The sequence below is a fragment of the Ascaphus truei genome, chromosome 2 (assembly GCF_040206685.1).
Source record: "Ascaphus truei isolate aAscTru1 chromosome 2, aAscTru1.hap1, whole genome shotgun sequence".
Classification (NCBI taxonomy): Eukaryota; Metazoa; Chordata; class Amphibia; order Anura; family Ascaphidae; genus Ascaphus; species Ascaphus truei.
Window position 1 is genome coordinate 234,094,088 of NC_134484.1, and position 21,247 is coordinate 234,115,334.

The 21,247-nt window shown below is 42.1% G+C and overlaps 1 protein-coding gene across 10 annotated transcripts in view; it reads left to right on the top strand.

The window, feature by feature from the left end:
* Positions 1 to 21,247, top strand: part of LOC142487165 (poly(rC)-binding protein 3-like) — an 895,499-nt gene that overhangs the window by 765,459 nt on the left and 108,793 nt on the right. For all 10 annotated transcript variants that reach the window (XM_075585956.1, XM_075585957.1, XM_075585961.1 and 7 more), the window contains one exon: positions 9,310 to 9,444. In XM_075585956.1, the coding sequence (XP_075442071.1) occupies positions 9,367 to 9,444 (78 nt within the window). In that variant the 5' untranslated portion in view covers positions 9,310 to 9,366. The remainder of the gene's footprint in view (positions 1 to 9,309; positions 9,445 to 21,247) is intronic.

Here is a 21,247-nt window from a genome sequence, read left to right on the forward strand (position 1 = left end):
GCGCTAACTTTCAAAATTATTTGTGTGATAATAAGAAGAAAATTCTTCAACCAGTGGGTCACTACAATATGTGCACACAATAGGTCTTTGTAAGTATAAGTCCCGTGTTATACTTCAATAGAAAACATACTTACAAGTGGTGACTTTGCAGATCCAAGACTAGTAAATTGGAGGGTTCCAATCTTTACTTAGTCCTGCTGCCGGAGTCAGAAGCGGGGTTTCCAAGTCCCCCCAGAATGAAGGTGAGAAGAGTCCTCTGGCCCATGGACCATAGGAAGAAAGATGAAGCAAACAGAACAAAACAATAGCGTGATCTAGTTTGTAATTTTTCACTTATACTAGCCGAAATACAAATGCTCTTACATGCGAATATAAATCTGGGAATTCCGGAACCATAAACTTGTGGCGTTTCCTCAGTTTAGGTAATCTATTTCAGTGTATCTTCGATCATTTTTTTCTTTTTCAAAAAAATATAAAAAAAACATAGCTTAATACCGTTTTATTAAAATAATTAGAATAAATGAGGCAGTTATAGCACTCACAAACATGTGTCTTGAGCTTTATGCAGTGTGAACATAAGGCTTTCCAGCCAATGTGAACCTCGGGTGTCCTCCCTCTTTTTTTTACGCATGTAAGTGCATTTGTATTTCGGCTATTATAAGGGAAAAAATTGAAACAGTATCACGCTATTGCTTTTTTCTGTTTGCTTCTCCTTCTTTTTTTCCTATCATCCATGTGCCAGAGGAGTCTTCTCTCTGCAGAAAATAAAAACTGTATTGTCTATCCCATACTTTCTAAGTCACCCTTTGCATACAAATGCATTGGGTTCATATTGACCCACATGTGGACTCTTCTCATCGATATTTGGTAAGGGAATGTAGTCTCTCTCTTATCTTGAATTGAATGGATTTATTTTCTGGGAGAACACAGGCAAATTTGGAGTGGTTCCTCCTCCTAAGTTGGAGGGTTTTTGTCACTTTTTTTAACTCACCATAACTTACTTTGTCTGGTTATAGCCACTAACCGCTTCATATTGCAAGGCCTGAAACCATCCTCACACTGATGAGGCCCAAAAGGTTGAAATTGCTGTCTGTGAGGAGGTTAGCTGGCCTTGTACTTCTTTAACCCAGGCTGTGCTGGAAAAGCTGTGTAAAACGGCAGGCAGAAGCTTATGGGCATCAATGTTAAAATGCGCAAGAAGATGCAAATGTTAAGATGCACAAAGAGTGCACACAGTGAGTGCTCATTTGCATGTCAGTACCCAGAATCCTTGGCTGCAGTGGAAGCATTGTCTGCTAAGATATAATGGGGAAAGGCAGGGTTGCAGACCTGTGGCATTCACTAATGTTCTGGGTGTTCTGCTCTGAACAGGGTGATTCATACGATAGTAGTTCTGCTCAGTTCAGTTTCAATAAGAACTTAAAAAAATATATTGACAAGTTTACTAATTAAAAGTAGCAATTCCAATGCTATTTTACCCCCTCACTTTTTTTTTACAGGATGGGAACCAGGGACCCCTCTCTCCCCCCTGCCACCCCCCCTCCAACTGCTTGCTGCTTTAAGAGACTGAGACTTAGGGCTGGGACCCGCTGCGCTCGGCGGCGCGGACAGCCGCGCGAGCGTTCCCCACCAGCAGGGGAATCCTCCCTAGCCGGTCCCAGTCCCCCCTCGCTGACGGCTCACTACGCACTGTGACGCGTCAGCCGGTAGGGGATTCAAGAAAATTGTGATCCCGAGCGATGACGCGTCACGTGGTGTGCTGATGAGCCAATCAGCGGCGGGGGCGGGAGCGGGAGCTGTCATCAGGCAGCTTCCTACTCAAGGTAGTGTGTGTGTGTGTGTTTTGTGGCAGAAGGGGGAGGGAGCTGCTTACCTTACAGCAGCCCGCAGCAGCTCCCTCCTGCAGCCCGAGCCCGTGGAGGGAGAGGGGGAGTAGTGGGTCCCTCCGCTCAAGCCACGCCCCCTCCCGCCCACCTCCCGCTCCGGCTCCCACTCCCTACAGACCGCATATCGCGGCCTGTGTCTGTCAGCGCCCCGCCTGTCTGCAGTGCGGGCGCGCTGACTGAGGGAGCGGGGCCTTAGCCTAAACCTAGATTGAAGCTCTTCAGGGAGATTTCCTTTCCTATTGTCTGAGTTTGTTGCGCTTATTGTATTATAATCCCCTGTATTGTCTTTGTAAAGCGCTATATAAAGATATACAGACTGTACATACAAAATTATCTGTGCCAGTCTGCAAGCTTTATGCATAGCCTACATATTATAGTGTATGTACACTATTGCATGCTAATGATAGTATAATAAATGACATATAACTTATAAATGACATATAACTTGAATATACAGAGTTATAAATGTCACAATGAACAATGATAAAGCAAACATTGAAAATAGCTGATGCTTTTTCCATCAAAGTCTTTAAGTGTCGCTGAAGATATTTCAGACATTTTAGTATTTGACATGTAGCAATGGGGAAAGTATTTCCATTGTAGCAAATGCTTGCAATGATAAAAAGGGTCAGTGTTTGCCGTCCTATGACATTGAATGATTGGTACTTGCCTTCTGGGTCCTTTCAGTTCTAAAGTGTTTTAAGTTCAATATATAAATGTTCTGGTATCAATACCAGTCCTTCCATCCCTGATTAGAATACAACAACCACCTCATCACTCAGGAGGGATAACGAACAGCACTGATCGGGGACCAGCTCTTAACCACACACACTGCACACTGTTTGGCTTTGATGATCTTGTAACATTAAATATCTCATAAGACACATACAGATTGATATGACTTGCTCCTTATTCCTAAATAACCTAGAAAGAGGCAGCAAAACTCAAGGCCAAATTATTATTATTGACTAAACGTAATAAGCATGAGTCCGGCCTTATGAGGACGCTCTGTGAAAGTAATAACAATAAACACCCTTGTAAATATTATATTATACATATATTAAAGAGTGCACTAATGAAATGTCCAAGTGTTCAATGATAGTGTTAATAGTGAGCATGTGGTCACCTCTCTCATAATACTTGTAGTATAAGTGGGCCAGGCAATTCATTAATACATGTGAAAACTGTTAGTGTTGTTCCTGTTTTCTTTACAACATATACTTTTAAAAGGTGAATAATATTAGCCAATGGTTTTTTTCCCCACATCTTATTAGCATTCATTAAATCTGCTAGATCTGAGGTGATCTGGGGTCAATGATGGCAAACCCTTTGTTACATTTGTTGCAAATGCACACAAAAAGTAGCGCAGTGCAAAAACACTTGTTATCGCTATACACTAATGTCAGGGTGGCCAACTCCAGTCCTCAAGGGCCAGCATCCAGTCAGGTTTTCAGGATACCCCTGCTTCAGCACAGTCATTCTGAATGACCAACTGACGGGGCCACCTGTGCTGAAGCAGGGATATCCTGGAACCCTGACCTATTGGTGACCCTTGACGACTGGAGTTGGCCACTCCTAATCTAATCTCTATCCTACGTTTACTTTGGTCTCCCTCCCCTTCCAAATGGAAGAGGTGAAAATGGTAGGAAAGTTAGAAGCGAGGTTATCACTTGGACACGATGATATTGGTGCCCCTCACAAAGAACCCCTGAGTTGCTTATCGTGACAGCAGAGGAATTCTTCCCTTTCTAGCATGAGGTAGAATAGAAGACCCAGGAGCTGCAAAACCAATTGTGAACTATAAGGCTTTGGTCCCGCTGCGGCCGGCGGCGCGCACGGCCGCGGACCACCAGCTGCTTGCCTCTGTTCTTGATGTCCCCGCTGGCTCCTTCCGGCGTGGCTGACTGCGTGCTGTGACGCGTCAGCCAGCCGGAGCTACAAGGAGTTTCTGATTTCGGCGAGTGCCGCGTCACAACCAATCACGGATTGGATCCCAGCAGCCAATCCGATTTCCCTTCCCCCCCTGCTCCGATCCCCCCCCCCCCCGTTCCATTCACCCTCCCATTCCGATTTCCCCCCTTTGATCCCCCTACCCTGCTCCGATCCCTCCCGTACCATTCACCTCCCCCCGTTCCGATTTCCCCCCTCTGATTCCCCCCCGCTCCGATTTACACACACTCACCCCCCCCGTGTGTATTTGCCTGTGTGTGTGAGTGCCTGTGTGAGTGGAGGGGAGCAGGGAAGGAGCTGCAGGATGGAAGCTGTGTGTGTGGGGGGATGGATGAACGGGCGGACCCTCCGGTCAAACCACGCCCCCTCCCGCTCCCTACAGACCGCAGGTAGCGGTCAATTGCCTTTTAGCGCGCCGCCTGTCTGCAGTGCGGGCGCGCTGACTGAGGGGGCGGGGCCTTAGCCTAACAAGTGCCCACTTTTTGGCATGTTTATACTGTTAATCTTCCCATATATTTTACCTCCATGTAGACCTACAGTACGGTATATTTATCTAACCAGATATTGGAGGTTGCCCATGAATGGGCTTGGCGAGGTAAGGACAATGTGGCATGCAGCACACCTCTTAAAGCAGCAATACGACATCCCCCCATTTTTTTCTTAATTATTTGTATATGTAAAGCATGTGACCATGTATAATTCTACATTCTTACCTAAGCTGCCAATCGTTTGCTGCTCCTGTTATAAATCTGTCAAATTCCTGATTGTGGGACTAACATAATGGCCGCCTTTCAGTTCCTATCAATCCTTCAGTCGGTGTAACTCAGCAGCTACAATGTATCCTGATATTTCTAAGGTAACATTATCTATTGTTATAGTTTCCAAATGCTGGGAACATTGGCAACAAATGATCACAAACAGAAAAGTGTTGCAATATCTTGCACTGCTGGGGAGGTGGGCTAAAGCCTGATATAGAAATCAAAGTATGCTCAGTATATTAAAACCTCGTAAAAAAATAACATTATGAGTTGAATTTTAAAATAAAAAAATGTACTGTAAGTATTATTTAATACTACAGAAATGATTTATTTAAAAAAAAACACATATAGAATATTGCTTGGATTGCTCCTTTACAACGCATTAAAATGGCTTTAAGAGTTGGAAAAGACAAAAAAAAATTACTATTACCTAATATTACAGAACTAAATTATTTTTAATTCATTTTTTTTTTGTCATTTGCTTGTCTAATTTCTTGGTAGTATACCTTTATCTTTACACGTCTCTAGCATTGCAGAATTGAACTGCATGATTAAAGTACATCTTTTTTTAAGAAATGTGAAACATGGTGGTAAAACATTCAAGCACAATCTCTCGTGTGTGTAATGAAGGACTAAATGAATGCTGCGTGATTTGGTCCTGTTAATATTGTTTTTCCGCAGCCTTGCCTGCTTCCATTTAATTACCAAATGAGCAGCAATACTCTATCATACTGTCCTGAAGTCAGTTCAGAGGTAGAAGCGACTTGTGAAAGCTTTATGTTCACTAATATATACTTGTACATGAAGAATCCTATGAGTCATACATGGGATACACAAACTACAATGCATTTATATTTTCCAGGACCAATACAGCTAGTAAAACTCTGCGTTCAGTGTTATTCAACTTATTCAGGTTATCACACAGAAAAATGAAGATTTCAAAATCTACTTTTAACTTCAGTCTTTTATTTGTATTTTTACTTAAATAACATAGCAAGTAGAAAAGCAAATTATTGGAATTGCTTTATTATGACATTTAAAGAATCGACTAAATAAATACTTCAATGTTATCATTTGGAGCAGATGTAAACAGGGAATAATCCCACTAGAATCTTTATTGCTAGCCTTATGGTGAAAGTCAGATCTTCTGCATAATAACTTTATTTCATATGGGGCTTTTCTCCCAATGGGCCTCAAAGTGCTTCATAATTACAATATAGTGCTAAGTACGCAGCTAATACAATTTCTACAGACACAGACCCTCCCCAGATCAATTTTCAATCAATGTTTTTGATGAATGAGGCACAGGGAGATAAAGTGAGTTGCCCAAGGTCACAAGGAGCCCACATTGGGAATTGAACCAGTGTCGTTACTTACTGAGCCACTTCTCCAGTGCTGTAGGGCGTTCTTCATTGTACACAAAGTGGAATCATTAATGTGTCCGTCATGGACAAAATATCAATTTTTATGTGTTATTTTCCCGCTCTCAGTCACGTTGGCTTCTTTACACTAAACATTGATTTTCTAATAGAAAAAGGCCTTCAGCTTAAAAAACGAAAGCCATGCTTGCGAAGTAAAGCTGTGAATACCGGAGAGAACTCTTTCATGTGTTTCTATGTGTAACATAATATGTCACAATGTAAGGGCCTGTACAGTTCCACAGCAGCCTGAAATTACAATCACTATAAATCAGCTACAAGAAAAGAGCCGCTGGTGTGAAGTGAAATACAAGCATTGGGAGCAACATTTCAAACTATTGTTTTGATCTGAAACGGTTCAGACACATGGTCCTCGATAACGTAGTATTTTATTCCTGTTAAAACAGCTGTTCCTCACTCCAAATCCATTTTTAATGTTACTTGAAGAATGGGGGGTGGGGGGGGACCTGGGTACTGGCCCCAACAACCAATGAAAACTGGAATATTGTGCTTACAGCAATGTTCCCCTTAGTCACTAGTTTGCCAGGGGTGTATCCAGCAGCCATTTTGAATTCCAGAACAATTAGGTCTGTGTATATACACCCCTAGTTCATATATATATATAACATTGTATGTATATATATATATGTACATATAAAAAATGTATATTATTATTATATATATATTTTTTCATTGTGTTTATTTTTGTAAATGCTGCCTAGGAGGAACTGCTGTAATAATTGGTTAATTGGTGAAGTTATATTACTTAATGCATACATTTCATGAAAACAAAGCATATGATGATGAACATAATAATTAAAACTCAATTCAGCAGGGCATCCTGTTTCACAAAGGTTCATCCTCTGTCCACCTTAACCTGCATAAAATGTGATGTCATGGCGTTGCTTGTTTTGTATTAAATTATTCAGATTAGTATCTTCCCAAATGGTTTGTGTCCTCAATTCAATATGCTGTGAAACCATCTTTCTTCCCTTGCTCAGGAACATGTAATAGAAGAGATATGTTCGGAAGTGAAAGGAAGACAGCATTACATGTCATTAAATATGGGGGATGGGTATAGGACAGGGACGAAGCTATGGTTTAAAGCAAATAAAGGCTTGCTTTGGTACACTGGTGCTAGGGTTTTTCACCTTGCCGGCTGCATGAACATATGGAATTTGTTAATCGTGTTTGAATGTAAATTGGGAATCCAATTCTGTTGCACACAAGAATAAAAGAGGAATATATACTCATGCTTAACAAGTTAGTGTCCTGGATGGTTACATTGCAATTTGATCACCTTGGTTCTCGGCAGCTACTTGTGAAGGCTCAGTAATGAAACAGACACCTCAGTGATTAAAAAGGCAAATATTTTAGATGTAGGAAGGAGGAGAATAATGATTTTTATTGGTTTTATTGCCTCTGAATCACCCATACTGCACAAGACAGGAGGACAGACATCCCACGTAATTTGATGGTCTTTATCTTAATTTTGGTCTGCTTTGCTGCTAGAACGGCTTGTGTATAATGGCAGAGATAATTGCTGTAATGTTTTAATAGTTCAGAAGAGTAATGCGTCGTACCATGGGAGTCACATTTTAATGACAACACTTGTTTAATTAAAAATGATGTAGCCGCATCTGAATAATAAATAGATAAGCTGCTAGGAAACGCATAATAAATGCCTAGTGGTGATAATCTACTGCGTATGGCCTCGTCATTAGTAAGAGCTAGTTACTGTATGTATAAACACACAGGTTAAATCAAGGTCAGGCACCTTGAAGAGGTTGTATTTGAAAAGACGTTGCTAACACCCACTGTGCAGAGCAATGCTTTGCAGGCCCCTCAACACTGAGGGGATAAAAGACTTACAAAAACCTTAATCCGTCATAAGGGATTAGGAAATCTCTGTCCCACAATAGCTGGAGCTGGCAGGTCCATGTCCTTGGAGGGAATGGCAGCTATAGACACAAATGTAGTCTGACATTGCTCAAATTCAGCAAGTGGTTCTTGGTTCATTTGTTGCAAATGAGGGCTTTGCACTGAGACCAAAATATATTTTGAGCCACAGGCTAGTGGGCCTCGGTATCTATGAAAGAGCAATAGAGTGAATGCAAATATATTGTTTATTTGGTTGAATCACTGACATGTTAGGAGCTGCAATCACATACACAGTGCTGTAGATGTAATGCACGTTGCCCTTCTTAACCCTTTCAGTTCTGTGGAATGACGCACAATGGATTACGTCTTGCTTGGTATTAATAAAAATGTTTCACTTATTTCATCCTTTCAAATCTAAAATATTAACTGAGATGGTTATAGCACAACAACAAGATACGAAATATTTTGTCATTACATTTGAATGCTCCAAATTTGCTAGTCATACATTTTGAGCATTTCAGAGTCACAGACATTTGCTTGTTAGTTCACGGTACTGGGGGCAGTAAGTCTTACTACATCTGCACAAGTAATGCAACTTATAAAGTCTGTACAGGCTCCTGGTTGACAGTGTCTGCCGTGCTCGTGCTGCGAGGGGTCCGTGCTTCTCAATGAGACCCCCCCGCAGTGTTAATCCTTAGGTGCCCCGATTATCGTGATCACATGACCGCCAACGTCCATGGCAGCGAAGTCTTGCTACATTTGCGTAATCATGCTTCAGAGCTCCTGCTCCTGTGGTGTGTGATCTTGAATGCTCTGTATACCGTTGCCGTTGAATATTATCCACGAGTGACACTGCTGCTTGCTTTGCTTTGGCTGTGGAAGCGTGACAGTGAAAATGTGATCTTGTTGGTATTCTGAACGGTGTTCCCCAGATTTGCCAGGGATTGTCTGGGCGGTTGATAGGTATTTGTGAAAGACGAGACATGCTGACATGGATTTATCTGGCGTAACTGTAACCTCTCCAGAACGAGTTTAGGGAAACAACTAAAATAGGAAAAGATAAATGTAAGAATGTCTTTCTGTCTTTTCTGTCTTTCAATTCTAATGTATTTGATTTGATTTCCCTATAGGTAGGAGAGAATTCCTTCATATACATACATGTAATATTTGATGTTCTTGCACTTCATTTTTGAAGGATGGCTGGGATCTCGCTTCTGCCATATGTAGTCACAATGAAAAGTAGTAATCTTCTATTTGCCGCTCTAGGTGCGGTAAATAGATGACTACTTTTCATACACATACATAATACATTTAGAACACTTTGCTCCTGTCCTAGATACATTTATGCTGAACATTATATTGTCTCGTATTCTTGCCGTACAGTTTATTTGACCTGGTGCAATTATCTCCCTGCAGAATAAAAAAGGAAGAAGATAGCAACCTGTGGCCGGCTGCTGAAGAGAACTGCTCAACATGAACATAAACGACGCAAATGCACCAGAGGGGGGTCTTAACGTCACATTGACCATACGGCTATTAATGCATGGAAAGGTAAGGTCTACCAGATGAAGGCATTTTAGTCTTCTTCTTCTTCTTCATCTTCTTCTTTCTGTGGTTTGACTTCCTCCTTTTCTGTCATGATTGTAGGTTAAGATCTAGAGCAGAGGTGGCCAACTCCGGTCCTCAAGATCCCCCAACAGGCCAGGTTTTGAGGCTATCCCTGCTTCAGCATAGGCGGCTCAGTATATGACTGAGCCACCGATTGAGCTACCTATGCGGAAGCAGGAATATCCTGAAACCCTCCACTGTTGGGGGGTCTTGAGGACCAGAGTTGGCCACCCCTGCTCTAGAAGGACAAGATGTAACTAATTCGTATGACATATTTAATATAACAAAATGATTGGTGGAAAAAAACCACACGCATAAATAATTTGGAATGGTTTCTGGAATAATTTGGAATGGTTCCCTTTACTTTTCATTAAAAATCGTAAAATCATTTAATAGGAAATGTATCTGTATTTTACAGGCAGGGGCATTAATACATCCGATTATCTTATTATTGGGTTGGGGAAAACAAAGTTCAAAGCTCCTTTTGTAAATGGAATCAAATGAAAAATTTGCAAAATATAAACAAGATTTAGAAAAGTTGATTTTGAAGGTTCCCCAGCCACCTACTTTTGACCCACTGTATTAAACATGTCACTGCACGTTGGCTCATGTTGGTCCTACATGTAAGTACAGTGAATAAAACAGATAATGCGCTCATTAGTGGTATATAAATGTTAAGTGATATTGTGAACAAATTAATATACAACCTTAATAGGGAGGTTTTATGCTGCAGTTTCTGGGGGATGGCTCAGCTGTCCAACTAATACAGAAAAAAGAAAAAAACAGCGCAAAAAAACCTCATGGTGTAGTATTTAAAGAATATTTATAGAATAAAAAAGGTGATTATTGCACGTACATCAGGATAAAGCATATAACAACAGGACATGTTTTGGACATGTTACCACTCTAGGAAACTGCTCCGTGTAGGCTCACTGTCTCTCTGGATGGTCCTCTTATCTTCAGTAACCGTCCCAGCAAGGGGTGCGCACCTCATTAGGAATTCACCCCACAGTGTGAGTCTCTGGTCTCCAGCGGGTCACTCGGCGGGAAGTTCAAACCTCTGTGAGGGATCTCCCGTCAGCTGTAACTGCAACAAGCGCTGTGTTCACACAGGCCGTTCCGGGTTGAGCCGCAGTCGTCCTGACGTCATCAGACGGCGTCCTTGTATCACTCCCGCCTGCTCGCGGATGGTGTAAGCGGTGAAAGTCCAAAAACATGTGCAGGAAATATGCTATATGTATAGACCACAATGGGTATTGATAAGAATAAAGATGGAACGCGCCCTCTCCTACGCGTTTCGTAATCGATACTTCTTCAGGGAATAACGGAGGGGGTGTAAGGGGCGGTTCTTATACACATAAACCTAATCTGATTGGCCACAATAAATTGACAGACAATCCCCACCTGGGGAGCCAATATTGCACATCAAATCAGGGTCTATGCACAGCACAACATTAAATAAAATACACATCATTTAATTTTAATACACATTTTGTAGTAAATCAAAACTTCTAAAAAATAAAGAGACAAAAGTTAGTAACATATTAAAAACAATAAAATAGAGAAAAACCTGGCGCCAAATTGTCAGTGGAATGTCCTGTACTCCTCAAGGGATCCGCACACTTGCTCGACAGACCATGCAAAGAAATAAACACAAACAAACAAAAATCATAGCGCAACACTGTAGGGTGAGCAGTAATGCACTAATATATACAGACAATTAAGAATCCTAGCGACAATTAAAACAACTATTTATTAAAAAGAAGAACTATGCCAAGACAAAGGACCGCAGGTCATCTGGGACACAAAAATTGGAGCCCTACTTACAGACAGCAAGGCTTAAACTCGCATGGTAGGAACAAGTCCTAGATAGAGATGGTCTCCCTGCCGGGTGATGTCTCTGCTCCACTGCGGCTCAAACTCCAGTCAGTCCCTATGATGGTAGCCGGAACCTCTCCGGCCGTGGAGGCTGGTGTGCGGGGTCCACAGCTCTGCACCGCGTGTAGACACACGCCTCACTTCCTCCTCCGGAGCAACGGGAAGTCTCTGCGCGCCCGCGCGCGATAGTACCCGTGGCCTTAAAGGGACAGCTGGCAGGCAGAATGAAAAGCAGGTCTCCAAAGCCAAACGACCATAAACGTCCAAAGTCAATCAAACAGTGGCTATGCCACTAGCCCTACGCGTTTCGTAGATGTCACTCTACTTCCTCAGGGACTCACGTCTGTCGACGTCACTTCCGTCCGCGGTATTTTAATGTTTCTAGCGTGTTCTAATATCCTGACTCTATTGCTGTGGTAAATGCAAAGCCTGCAAAATGTTAAATCAAAATAGAAAAACTTTTCAATCTAACACTACTAAAGAAAATTTTACTGTCAAAGACTGCATTTCCTGCAAGTCAACACATGTGGTATATCTTTTACAGTGTCCCTGTGGATACCAATACGTAGGGCGGACAAAAAGATTTTTAAGAGTCAGGATATTAGAACACGCTAGAAACATTAAAATAGGCTTTGAGCAACATAGCGTATCCAGGCATTTTAAACTTAAGCATAACTCAGACCCTTCCTATATGACGTATATATAGGTATCCAAATTGTTCAGGCAGGGAGACGTGGTGGAGATAGAGATAAGAAATTGTCCAAGCAAGAAAGCTTGTGGATATACAAACTTCAAACTCTATCTCCACTAGGTCTTAATGAAGAGATTGATGTTTGGTCTCTTTTTTAATTCCTCCTTTTTACCTTTTAGTACTGATGTAACCCATATATATATATTCTTTACATTTTTAAATAAATAATTTTTACTGGCTTTCCCTTTCTCTCAAAAGTCACTGTTTGTGTGTTAAAAACCAGTCCCTTTTGTCTTTTAAACCATTATATTCATTCACATAACATTAAATCTGAGATAGCGATAGTATTCATATTTGTATTGTTTTTAATATGTTACTAACTTTTGTCTCTTTATTTTTTAGAAGTTTTGATTTACTACAAAATGTGTATTAAAATTAAATGATGTGTATTTTATTTAATGTTGTGCTGTGCATAGACCCTGATTTGATGTGCAATATTGGCTCCCCAGGTGGGGATTGTCTGTCAATTTATTGTGGCCAATCAGATTAGGTTTATGTGTATAAGAACCGCCCCTTACACCCCCTCCGTTATTCCCTGAAGAAGTATCGATTACGAAACGCGTAGGAGAGGGCGCGTTCCATCTTTATTCTTATCAATACCCATTGTGGTCTATACATATAGCATATTTCCTGCACATGTTTTTGGACTTTCACCGCTTACACCATCCGCGAGCAGGCGGGAGTGATACAAGGACGCCGTCTGATGACGTCAGGACGACTGCGGCTCAACCCGGAACGGCCTGTGTGAACACAGCGCTTGTTGCAGTTACAGCTGACGGGAGATCCCTCACAGAGGTTTGAACTTCCCGCCGAGTGACCCGCTGGAGACCAGAGACTCACACTGTGGGGTGAATTCCTAATGAGGTGCGCACCCCTTGCTGGGACGGTTACTGAAGATAAGAGGACCATCCAGAGAGACAGTGAGCCTACACGGAGCAGTTTCCTAGAGTGGTAACACGTCCAAAACATGTCCTGTTGTTATATGCTTTATCCTGATGTACGTGCAATAATCACCTTTTTTATTCTATAAATATTCTTTAAATACTACACCATGAGGTTTTTTTGCGCTGTTTTTTTCTTTTTTCTATGTAAGTACAGTACAAGTTTAAGGGGGTCATTCTATATTCTCCAAAGCCACTGTTCAGCCAGTTTTGATTCAAAAATCCCCTTTGACTTCAGTGGGGATATTCGTCTGAGAACAGATCAAACAGCTACATTAGACAATATATAGTGACCGACTATGAGGACCAGTCAGGATTTTCAATGCTATGGGCTGTGCTCCTAAACTGATGCTCCTATATTAAATCAAAGTCAGACTAGTAATGACTGAATGAGGTTTTACATCTACTGTAATTGCAGAGTGATGGAAAATAAGCCACGTGTGACAGAGCAACTTGATTTTGCTGTCTTAACATGCAATTATGATACAAAATAATGACTGTTATTATTTATTTCAAAGCAATGCTGATGATATTTACAATGCATAGATAGTGTAGGGGTACAAGATTATTATAATAAGATTAACTGCTCTGACAGTGTGTAAATTACAAAGGTTTAGCAGTGCCTAAAATAGCACACGTGTAGTTTTCCACACGTTCGCAAAACTGGCGAATATTGCACATTTACTCTAGCAAACATTTTGATAAATTAGCAACTTTGCAATAAAATTGCGGCTTCACTTAAATTTGTACAACGGCAGAGAAGGCTCAGACACAGGCGGATATCACTGATTTCACGATAGTTATTGACGGAAGTGCAAAATATGCAAACTCCACAGGAGTATATATGGATTTGTGCAAAAGTGCGTGAATAGGCCAAACATAGTGTAAACTAAACCTGGAGGCATGGGCACATTTCTTACTAAACCGTTTCACATTTCACAGACATAGTTAAGCCACTAATGGAGTTGTGTATTAATTTGTACCTTTAGGGGTATTTAGAATGAATTTGTTCTGCGCTGATCATTAGCTTGAAGAGGGAAAGCCGCTCTGAAACAACGGGCTAACGATCAGTAGCTTCGATCTTCCATTTCTTCCATGTCTCCACAACGGTAAAAAAGGGGAATGGTCCACAAACTCTGCTATCATACTGACTCGTTTCATATACATATTGTAATATTGTATACATTTTACATTGTTTATTAATTCCACACCAACGTATATATTTGCACCATATTTCAACGTATGTTTTTATACACTTTCAAATGTAGAGATTATAGTTAGCATATAAACGCTCTCTATGTGGTTTTTGAATTCAGCATCGTCATCTTCATCATATGCTTCATGTTTGTATCTTTAACCAAAATGCACTGATTGCATGTACAGTATAACATGGTGAGAAAATTCTGCAGTGTTCGGGGTTTTATGTACTAACGCTTCACCTGAGCGTTGCCTAGAACAGAGGTTCTCAACTCCAGTCCTTAATATCACCCAATAGGTCAGGTTTGAAGGATATCCCTGCTTCAGCACACGTGGCTCAGTTAAAACCTGACCTGTTGCAAGGTCTTTGAGGACTGGAGCTGAGCACCCCTGTTCTAGAATAGCAGAGAGGGAAAATAAATACACATATTCAGGCCTCCTATGAAAATGTAATATTAATTTCACGACCTCTGATATTTTGGTTTATACCTTATTAGAACCATTGTGTCTAAAACAAAATGATACATGCTGTATTATCCAGAATAAGGATATTTAACAAACTCATACATTGGACACCAACCTGTTCACATACAGTAATATTGGCTGTTTAAATGTACAGCCAGTTACATCGATCCTTTTGTTAACGACTAACTATTTTACCTAAACTAGCTAAAAATATGACTGTAACAAAATGTTGGCTACGATCTAAAGACCTCCCCATTAAGATTCTAAAGCCCATATGTACTAAACGATAGGACAGCTTACAGTTACAGCAGTATAAGACATCTTTTTGCCCATACAATGGAATGGGAGTGCTAGTGCCCGATCCAGCCATAAAGTTACTTGTGGCTTAGCCTTAGCACACTTAGTAAATATAGTGCTAAAGTAACTGTAGGCCTGATGTTAGACAAACTCTTACAGCCCTGAAGTTGCTGAACTGTTTCAGATAATGGATTAAGTAAACCTAAGCAACTGAAAATCAGATGATGAGACTTGTAAGAACTACGTGTTAGTCCTCAGCGTTCATTTGACATCAGTTACATTTCCACGCTAATCCATCAATCAAATTATATTGAAATACAATGAGTATCTCCAGTAAGTGTTAACCTACACTTGCTTACATTCTTCATATCCTTATCACGCACCCCTGTATTCTGAGCTGCCCTTCCAGTGATGGGAATATCTGTTCAAAAACACATGGTACAAGTAGTAGCATTTACTGGACACCTTTTAGTTACGTTGCCAGGTATGTGGAATGGCGTTTTAACACAATAGGTTCTATTATCCTGCACTTCTTATTGACAGTGTTCTTAAACACATTAAAACCGTGATTGCTTTAATAGCAATGTGCATAAAGCCCCTTTGCTGTAATACAGTGTTTCCCAACTCCAGTCCTCAGGGAACCCCAGCAGGTCAGGTCAACTCAAGCAGGTGTGTCAGCTCAAGCACAGGTGGGTCAATCAGCGGCTCAGTTATTTTGACTGAGCCACCTGTGCTGGAGCAGGGATATTCTTAAGACCTGACCTGTTGGGTTTCCCTGCGGACTGGGGTTGGGAAACACTGCTGTACTAGGACCAAGACGACCAACGGAAATAAAAATGTAAAAATATGTATTGTCAAAAATAAAATAAATAAGTGTATATATCGCATCTCGCAGTCTTACTTTGGCATTTCTGGTTACCATGATGCGCACCAATCTTTAAATTCTGTTCTGGGATGTTTAAGTGTAGCCCCACATTTCTTATATCTTAGAGACAGCTGGCCTTATTTTCTATTACCCAAAGTGACTGTTGGAACCAAAAAGCCCCATTAAAGTCAATGGGGATTTTTCACCATAATGGCCCAAAACGGCAGCTTCAGACTATAAAGAATTACTCACAAACTCTTGTGCAGCATCAAATTGAAGAAATAGTAACTTTAAACTTAAGTGATTCATGGTTTAAAAAAATCTGGCACAGGTAAGAACTTTGGTATTGTTTTTATAAGATTGAACTGTTTTCTTTGCATTTATTTACAACGTGGACAATGAATAGCAGGGGGTTCATTGGCAATCGTGTTTGTTCAACCCCAGTGAAAATGCCATTGAATATAATCGTGGCCCAGCGCGTGTCAGTGTACCACTTAGATAAAGGTATACAAAACAAAAGAGATACGGACATTTAAACCAACCGAAATTATACGTTATAATGTTTACAAACATTTCCATGCGCCTTTTTTTTTAAATATAAGAATTAAACATAAACTAGTGTAGTCTTCAGAAGTTTTAACAACAGGACACCAAGTCTTAACCTAGTAAACACATCATTGTCATTTGTTCAGTTTGTTGCTACATAGAACTTTCCACATCATTTTTGATGCAAAGTAACACTAAAGAGCCTGTTCAAAAAGCACTGATAAGTGGTTTAATGGGTGATAAATGCCCTTATAGCGCGCTACTGCCTGATCTGCTATACACAAAGCAGTGGTAGCAGTGCAGTATCGCGCTATAATGGCTTTTTAACGCCCATAAACAGCCAGAGACAAAAAAAAGTCATCCAATAGGCCAAAGAAAGGCAAAAGCGCCATTTTTGCCAGCAACAGCTATTCACAAAACTGTGATAAGTTTATCGTGTATAAAAGCTCGCAATATTTTTGCACCAGCTAATGGCTGGCGCAAAAAAGATTGAGAGATGCATAAAAGCATGTATTTTCTAAAGCATTGGTATCAATCCTGAGGCCGGTGGGGGTCTCCGGGTGGCCCCCGCGGGTGTCCTGGGGTCCTCGGGTGGTCCCTGCAGGTGTCCGGGGGTCCTCAGGTGGTCCCCGTGGGTGTCCCACGAGTGTCCTCGGGTAGTCCCTGCGGATGTCCAGGGGCCTTCGGGTCATCCCACAGGTGTCTTCATCCTCATCACTGTCCTTGTCCCCCATGGGCAGAAACAGCAACAGTACTGTGACGGTAAGGGTAGCTGGCATCACAAAACTGGGATGAAGCCCAGCTAGCTACCCCTAAATCCTTTCGCCACCTCTGTAAGGTTTATTCGGCCAAATGTACTTTAATATCTGGGGAAGAACATGGGATGTGTAAATGTAACCCATGTCTGTAAGAATGTATTTCAAAGCATGTATTCTTCAATCGTTCGCCCAGTTTAGAAAGCCGGCATTGTCTTATGATGTGATTTGTGGTCTGTGTGTAAATCACTATATTGTGCTTTGGGTGTCAGCCCTGCAAGAAAGTAAATTAGATATTTCACTGTTACTGTCATTTCTATGGCCAAAGACTCAGCAGTCCACTTAGTTGAAGCTTCCCATAGAAATTATAGGATTAAAACCAGATCTGGGAGTAAGGGCATTGTACTGCCCAGACTCTGAGGCTCCTAACCCTGTGGGAGGTCTTGACTGTCCCTCCTCTGGCTTTTGTGGTACCAACTAAATCCGTGCTCTGGTTGGCCAGCAGCCCCTGTCCCATGTAAACGATAGCCACCAAGGGCTATATAAGGGGAGCTGCTGATCAGAGCACTAGACTATCTGAAAGACATTCTGTGAAGGAGTTTGGATCTTGACTGTGACCAGCTGGAGATACATGTCAATGTGGCTGCAGTGTGATCAGCACTCTGATATCCTGGATGAGAAGCGGACAGGGCAAGCCTTCTTGAAGCAGACCCCTGCACCTAGCCAGACTAGAGTCTACTCCGCAGGTACCCAGTTGGTATTCTTATTGGTATTTTGTTTTGTGCATCATTGTTTTGTCTGCTGGCTTGCCAGAACAAACCTCATTTTATTCAAAAACTTTGTCCGGTCTGGTGCTAGTGATCCCGGTAGTTTCGGTGTAAAAGTACTGGTCTCCCATGACAAGTACAATAAAAAAAATTAAAAATATATAATCTAATGGCCCCCAACCCCTTAATCACCTTAATCACTTTAGCGGTTAGTAACCGCTATAATAATTAAAGGGTTAACCCACCCTCCCCCTAACCACCCGGGAGGCCTAACCACCCTACCCAGGGATACCACCCCCGCTACCCATTGATTGGCAGAGTGTTAAAACATGCCCATATAATATGGAATTCTAATTGCTGATATATAAATTCTTTGATCACTAGTAAACTTTAAGTAAGGGGTAGATGCCCCTTATCCAGTTGATAATATAATTGAATCAGCTAAGCGCTCATGCCAGTGAGGGTAGAATAAGTAAAATAGTTATAAATAAAGATTCTATTAAACAAAATCACAATATATAACCCACAAAACATATATACATATCTTAATAATGTCCAGCAAAGCAAAAGTCCATACGAGAATACAGCTCTCTTCTGAGGATCCAACCCACAGGTCCAAAATGTACAAGAAAAAATTAAAAGAAGAAGAGAGGGCAAGGCTCATAGTGAAGACTGGTTTTTAATATGACAAGAAAAACGGTTGAAATCACTCACAGACATAAGTAGTATTTGTGCACACAGTAGTGTAAGATGACAAGCTGTGAAATCAAAACCGGGTCCACCGCAACATCCATGATATTCTGCTGAGTCTGTTCCTTCAGTCCAAGTCTCCTGTCCTCAGCGCAATGTTGTCCTGCTTCCTCAAAGTTGTCCTGCTTCCGGGTCACGTGATCTGTGACGTCAGCGCGGTATGTGATCCACGCTTCGCTTGGGGGATGGTCTCTGGTTAACAGCGATCCGGCTACCGCAAGAAAGTCTGTGCAGGCCATGAATAATCCCAGCAATAATCACAGTTGATAGGCCATACAGAGACACAGCCTGTCACATGGTTATCCAAGCCAATCAGATTGTGTGGGAAACATTTCTCAGTCAAATGTGACGTCACAGGTCATATATATATAAGGCCTGTACCGTCTCATTTGATGCTAAGAAGGTGAAGGAGCAACAGCTCCTCCATATTGGATTAAAATGGGCACTACAGATGAAGATACAGAAGAAAGCGACCCCCCAGCCATCGGCGGGAGGGTCACCTGACCGGGGGCTGGACTTCCACTCTCTGGCCCGCCCCCCACACTTCCCTCCCCACCCAGGAGGAGTTTCCCTTGGGTCTACATAAGGCCCTGCTGGTGAGCTATGCGGCCTGTACACACACATCCCCTTGAGTGTAGTGCAGGGCAATCATATTACCAATCGGCAGCGAAATGTTAGCAGTGCCATTGTATTCCCTGTTATGTGTTCATTTTTGTTCTATGTGTTATTAATGTTTCTTGGTTCTGTTACAGTGCGAAGTGTTGTTACTCTGTTGAAAATTAAAGGAACGAAGGTCTGAGCAGGAGGGGTTGTTGACCGGTGTGCCTCTGTCGTGGCGGCTCTTGGGGGGTAGGTGCTTGTTCTTGCCAGACTGGGAACTGGACTATTTGAGCCCGAGGGGGAGTACGAGTGGGCGTGGTCATGTATTCATTACTTCGAGAGCCCGCTCGCGAAAGGGACACGTGGTTAGCGGTTCAAGGGCCGGCTGACCATCTCCTCCCCCTCTTGTCAAAGGAGCACTCTGGCAGGGAGTAGCATTTACCCCCTGTTACGTTTTTGTATAAATAAATAGCCGCTGCCTTTTATACCTCCAGTTCTGGTTTCCTGTCCTTATTTGTATGTTACATGTGGGTACAGGGCGGGGGGAGAGGGGAACCGCCTGGCAGCCTCCCTGGTGAAGAAGACCCCAAATTGGATTACAATTAACAGATGAAGAAAAGAAAGAAGAAAAAAACAACTTACTGTATCTGAGGACCTGGCTTCTTTGTTCGAGAGCTTCCTGAGACCCCAGGAATCAGAGGGTGAAGACATCTAAAGGAAGAAAAACCATGTATGTTATTTTAATTTTGCAGGTTTTTTCATTGAATTTTTTTTTATTTGTACTTTTTTCATTGCCCATTGATTGCCAAAGTATTTATGTATGCCCCTTTAGGGCTATAAATACATACAGTGACAAGCAATGCATTTTTTGGCCAATGATTGCTTTTTTTTTTTTTTTTTTATGTCAGTGTTTTTTTTTTTTTTTTTTTAAATATTTTTCCTTTATTGGTGTCAGTCAGCGTATTGGTACATGTTACAAACATTTGCAATCAAGCCATCATAGCAATGAGGCGCATTACATGTACATGGCATGGGGGCAGTTGATGACACACAATAATCCATTTTCCCATTTTCAGTGGTGAAAAAGAGAGGGGGTGACGAAGGGAGGGTGGATAGTTGGGAACGACTTGGAAAGAGAGAGGGGGGGGAAAGAGGGATGGGGGGGGCGGAATAGTAGGGGTGGGCAGCTTTGGGGTTCGGAGATCTGGGGCCTAGGGCTGCGATAAGGTTTGTGTCAGAATAGGGGTTCCTGATCCCGGCCAAGGTTCCCAGGTTGTGTAAAATTGCGGCATTTTTTGCTTCAGCATTGCCGTCAATCTTTCCATACTCATAATTCCATCTATCCTAGTGATTACCGTTCTTCTGGAAGGGGCTTTGACTTTCTTCCAAGCCGCTGCTACGCAGCATCTGGCGGCCGTTAGGATCACTGCTGTGAGTGTAGCCGTGGGGGCGGGGAGGTCATCGACTGGTTTTCCCAGCACGTAGGTCAGGGGGTCCAGTGGTATTTCTGCATCCAGAGTCTCGGTCAGGAGGCTCTGGATCCGGGTCCAGAATCTTTGGATCTCCGGGCATGTCCACCAAATGTGGGACATGTCTACCCTTTGACCACATCCCCTCCAGCATTCGTCGGGGGTGCCTGGGTAGATTTGGCTCAGTCTACTCGGGGCCAGGTACCAGTGAAATAATATTTTGTAGATGTTTTCTTTTGTGATGGAACAGATTGATGTTTTGGTAGCTACCTCCCAGATATCCTCCCAGTCCTCAAGGTCTATGTTGGTGTTCAGGTCTTCGCTCCACCTTTGCATATATGAATGGTTAGGGGGGGGCTGAGCCGACTCCAGTGTTTTGTATATCTCCGAGATGAGGCCCCTTTGGTACTCGCCTCTGAGGCATAGGGTCTCAAATCTGGAGCGCGGTGGGAATTTTAGACTAGG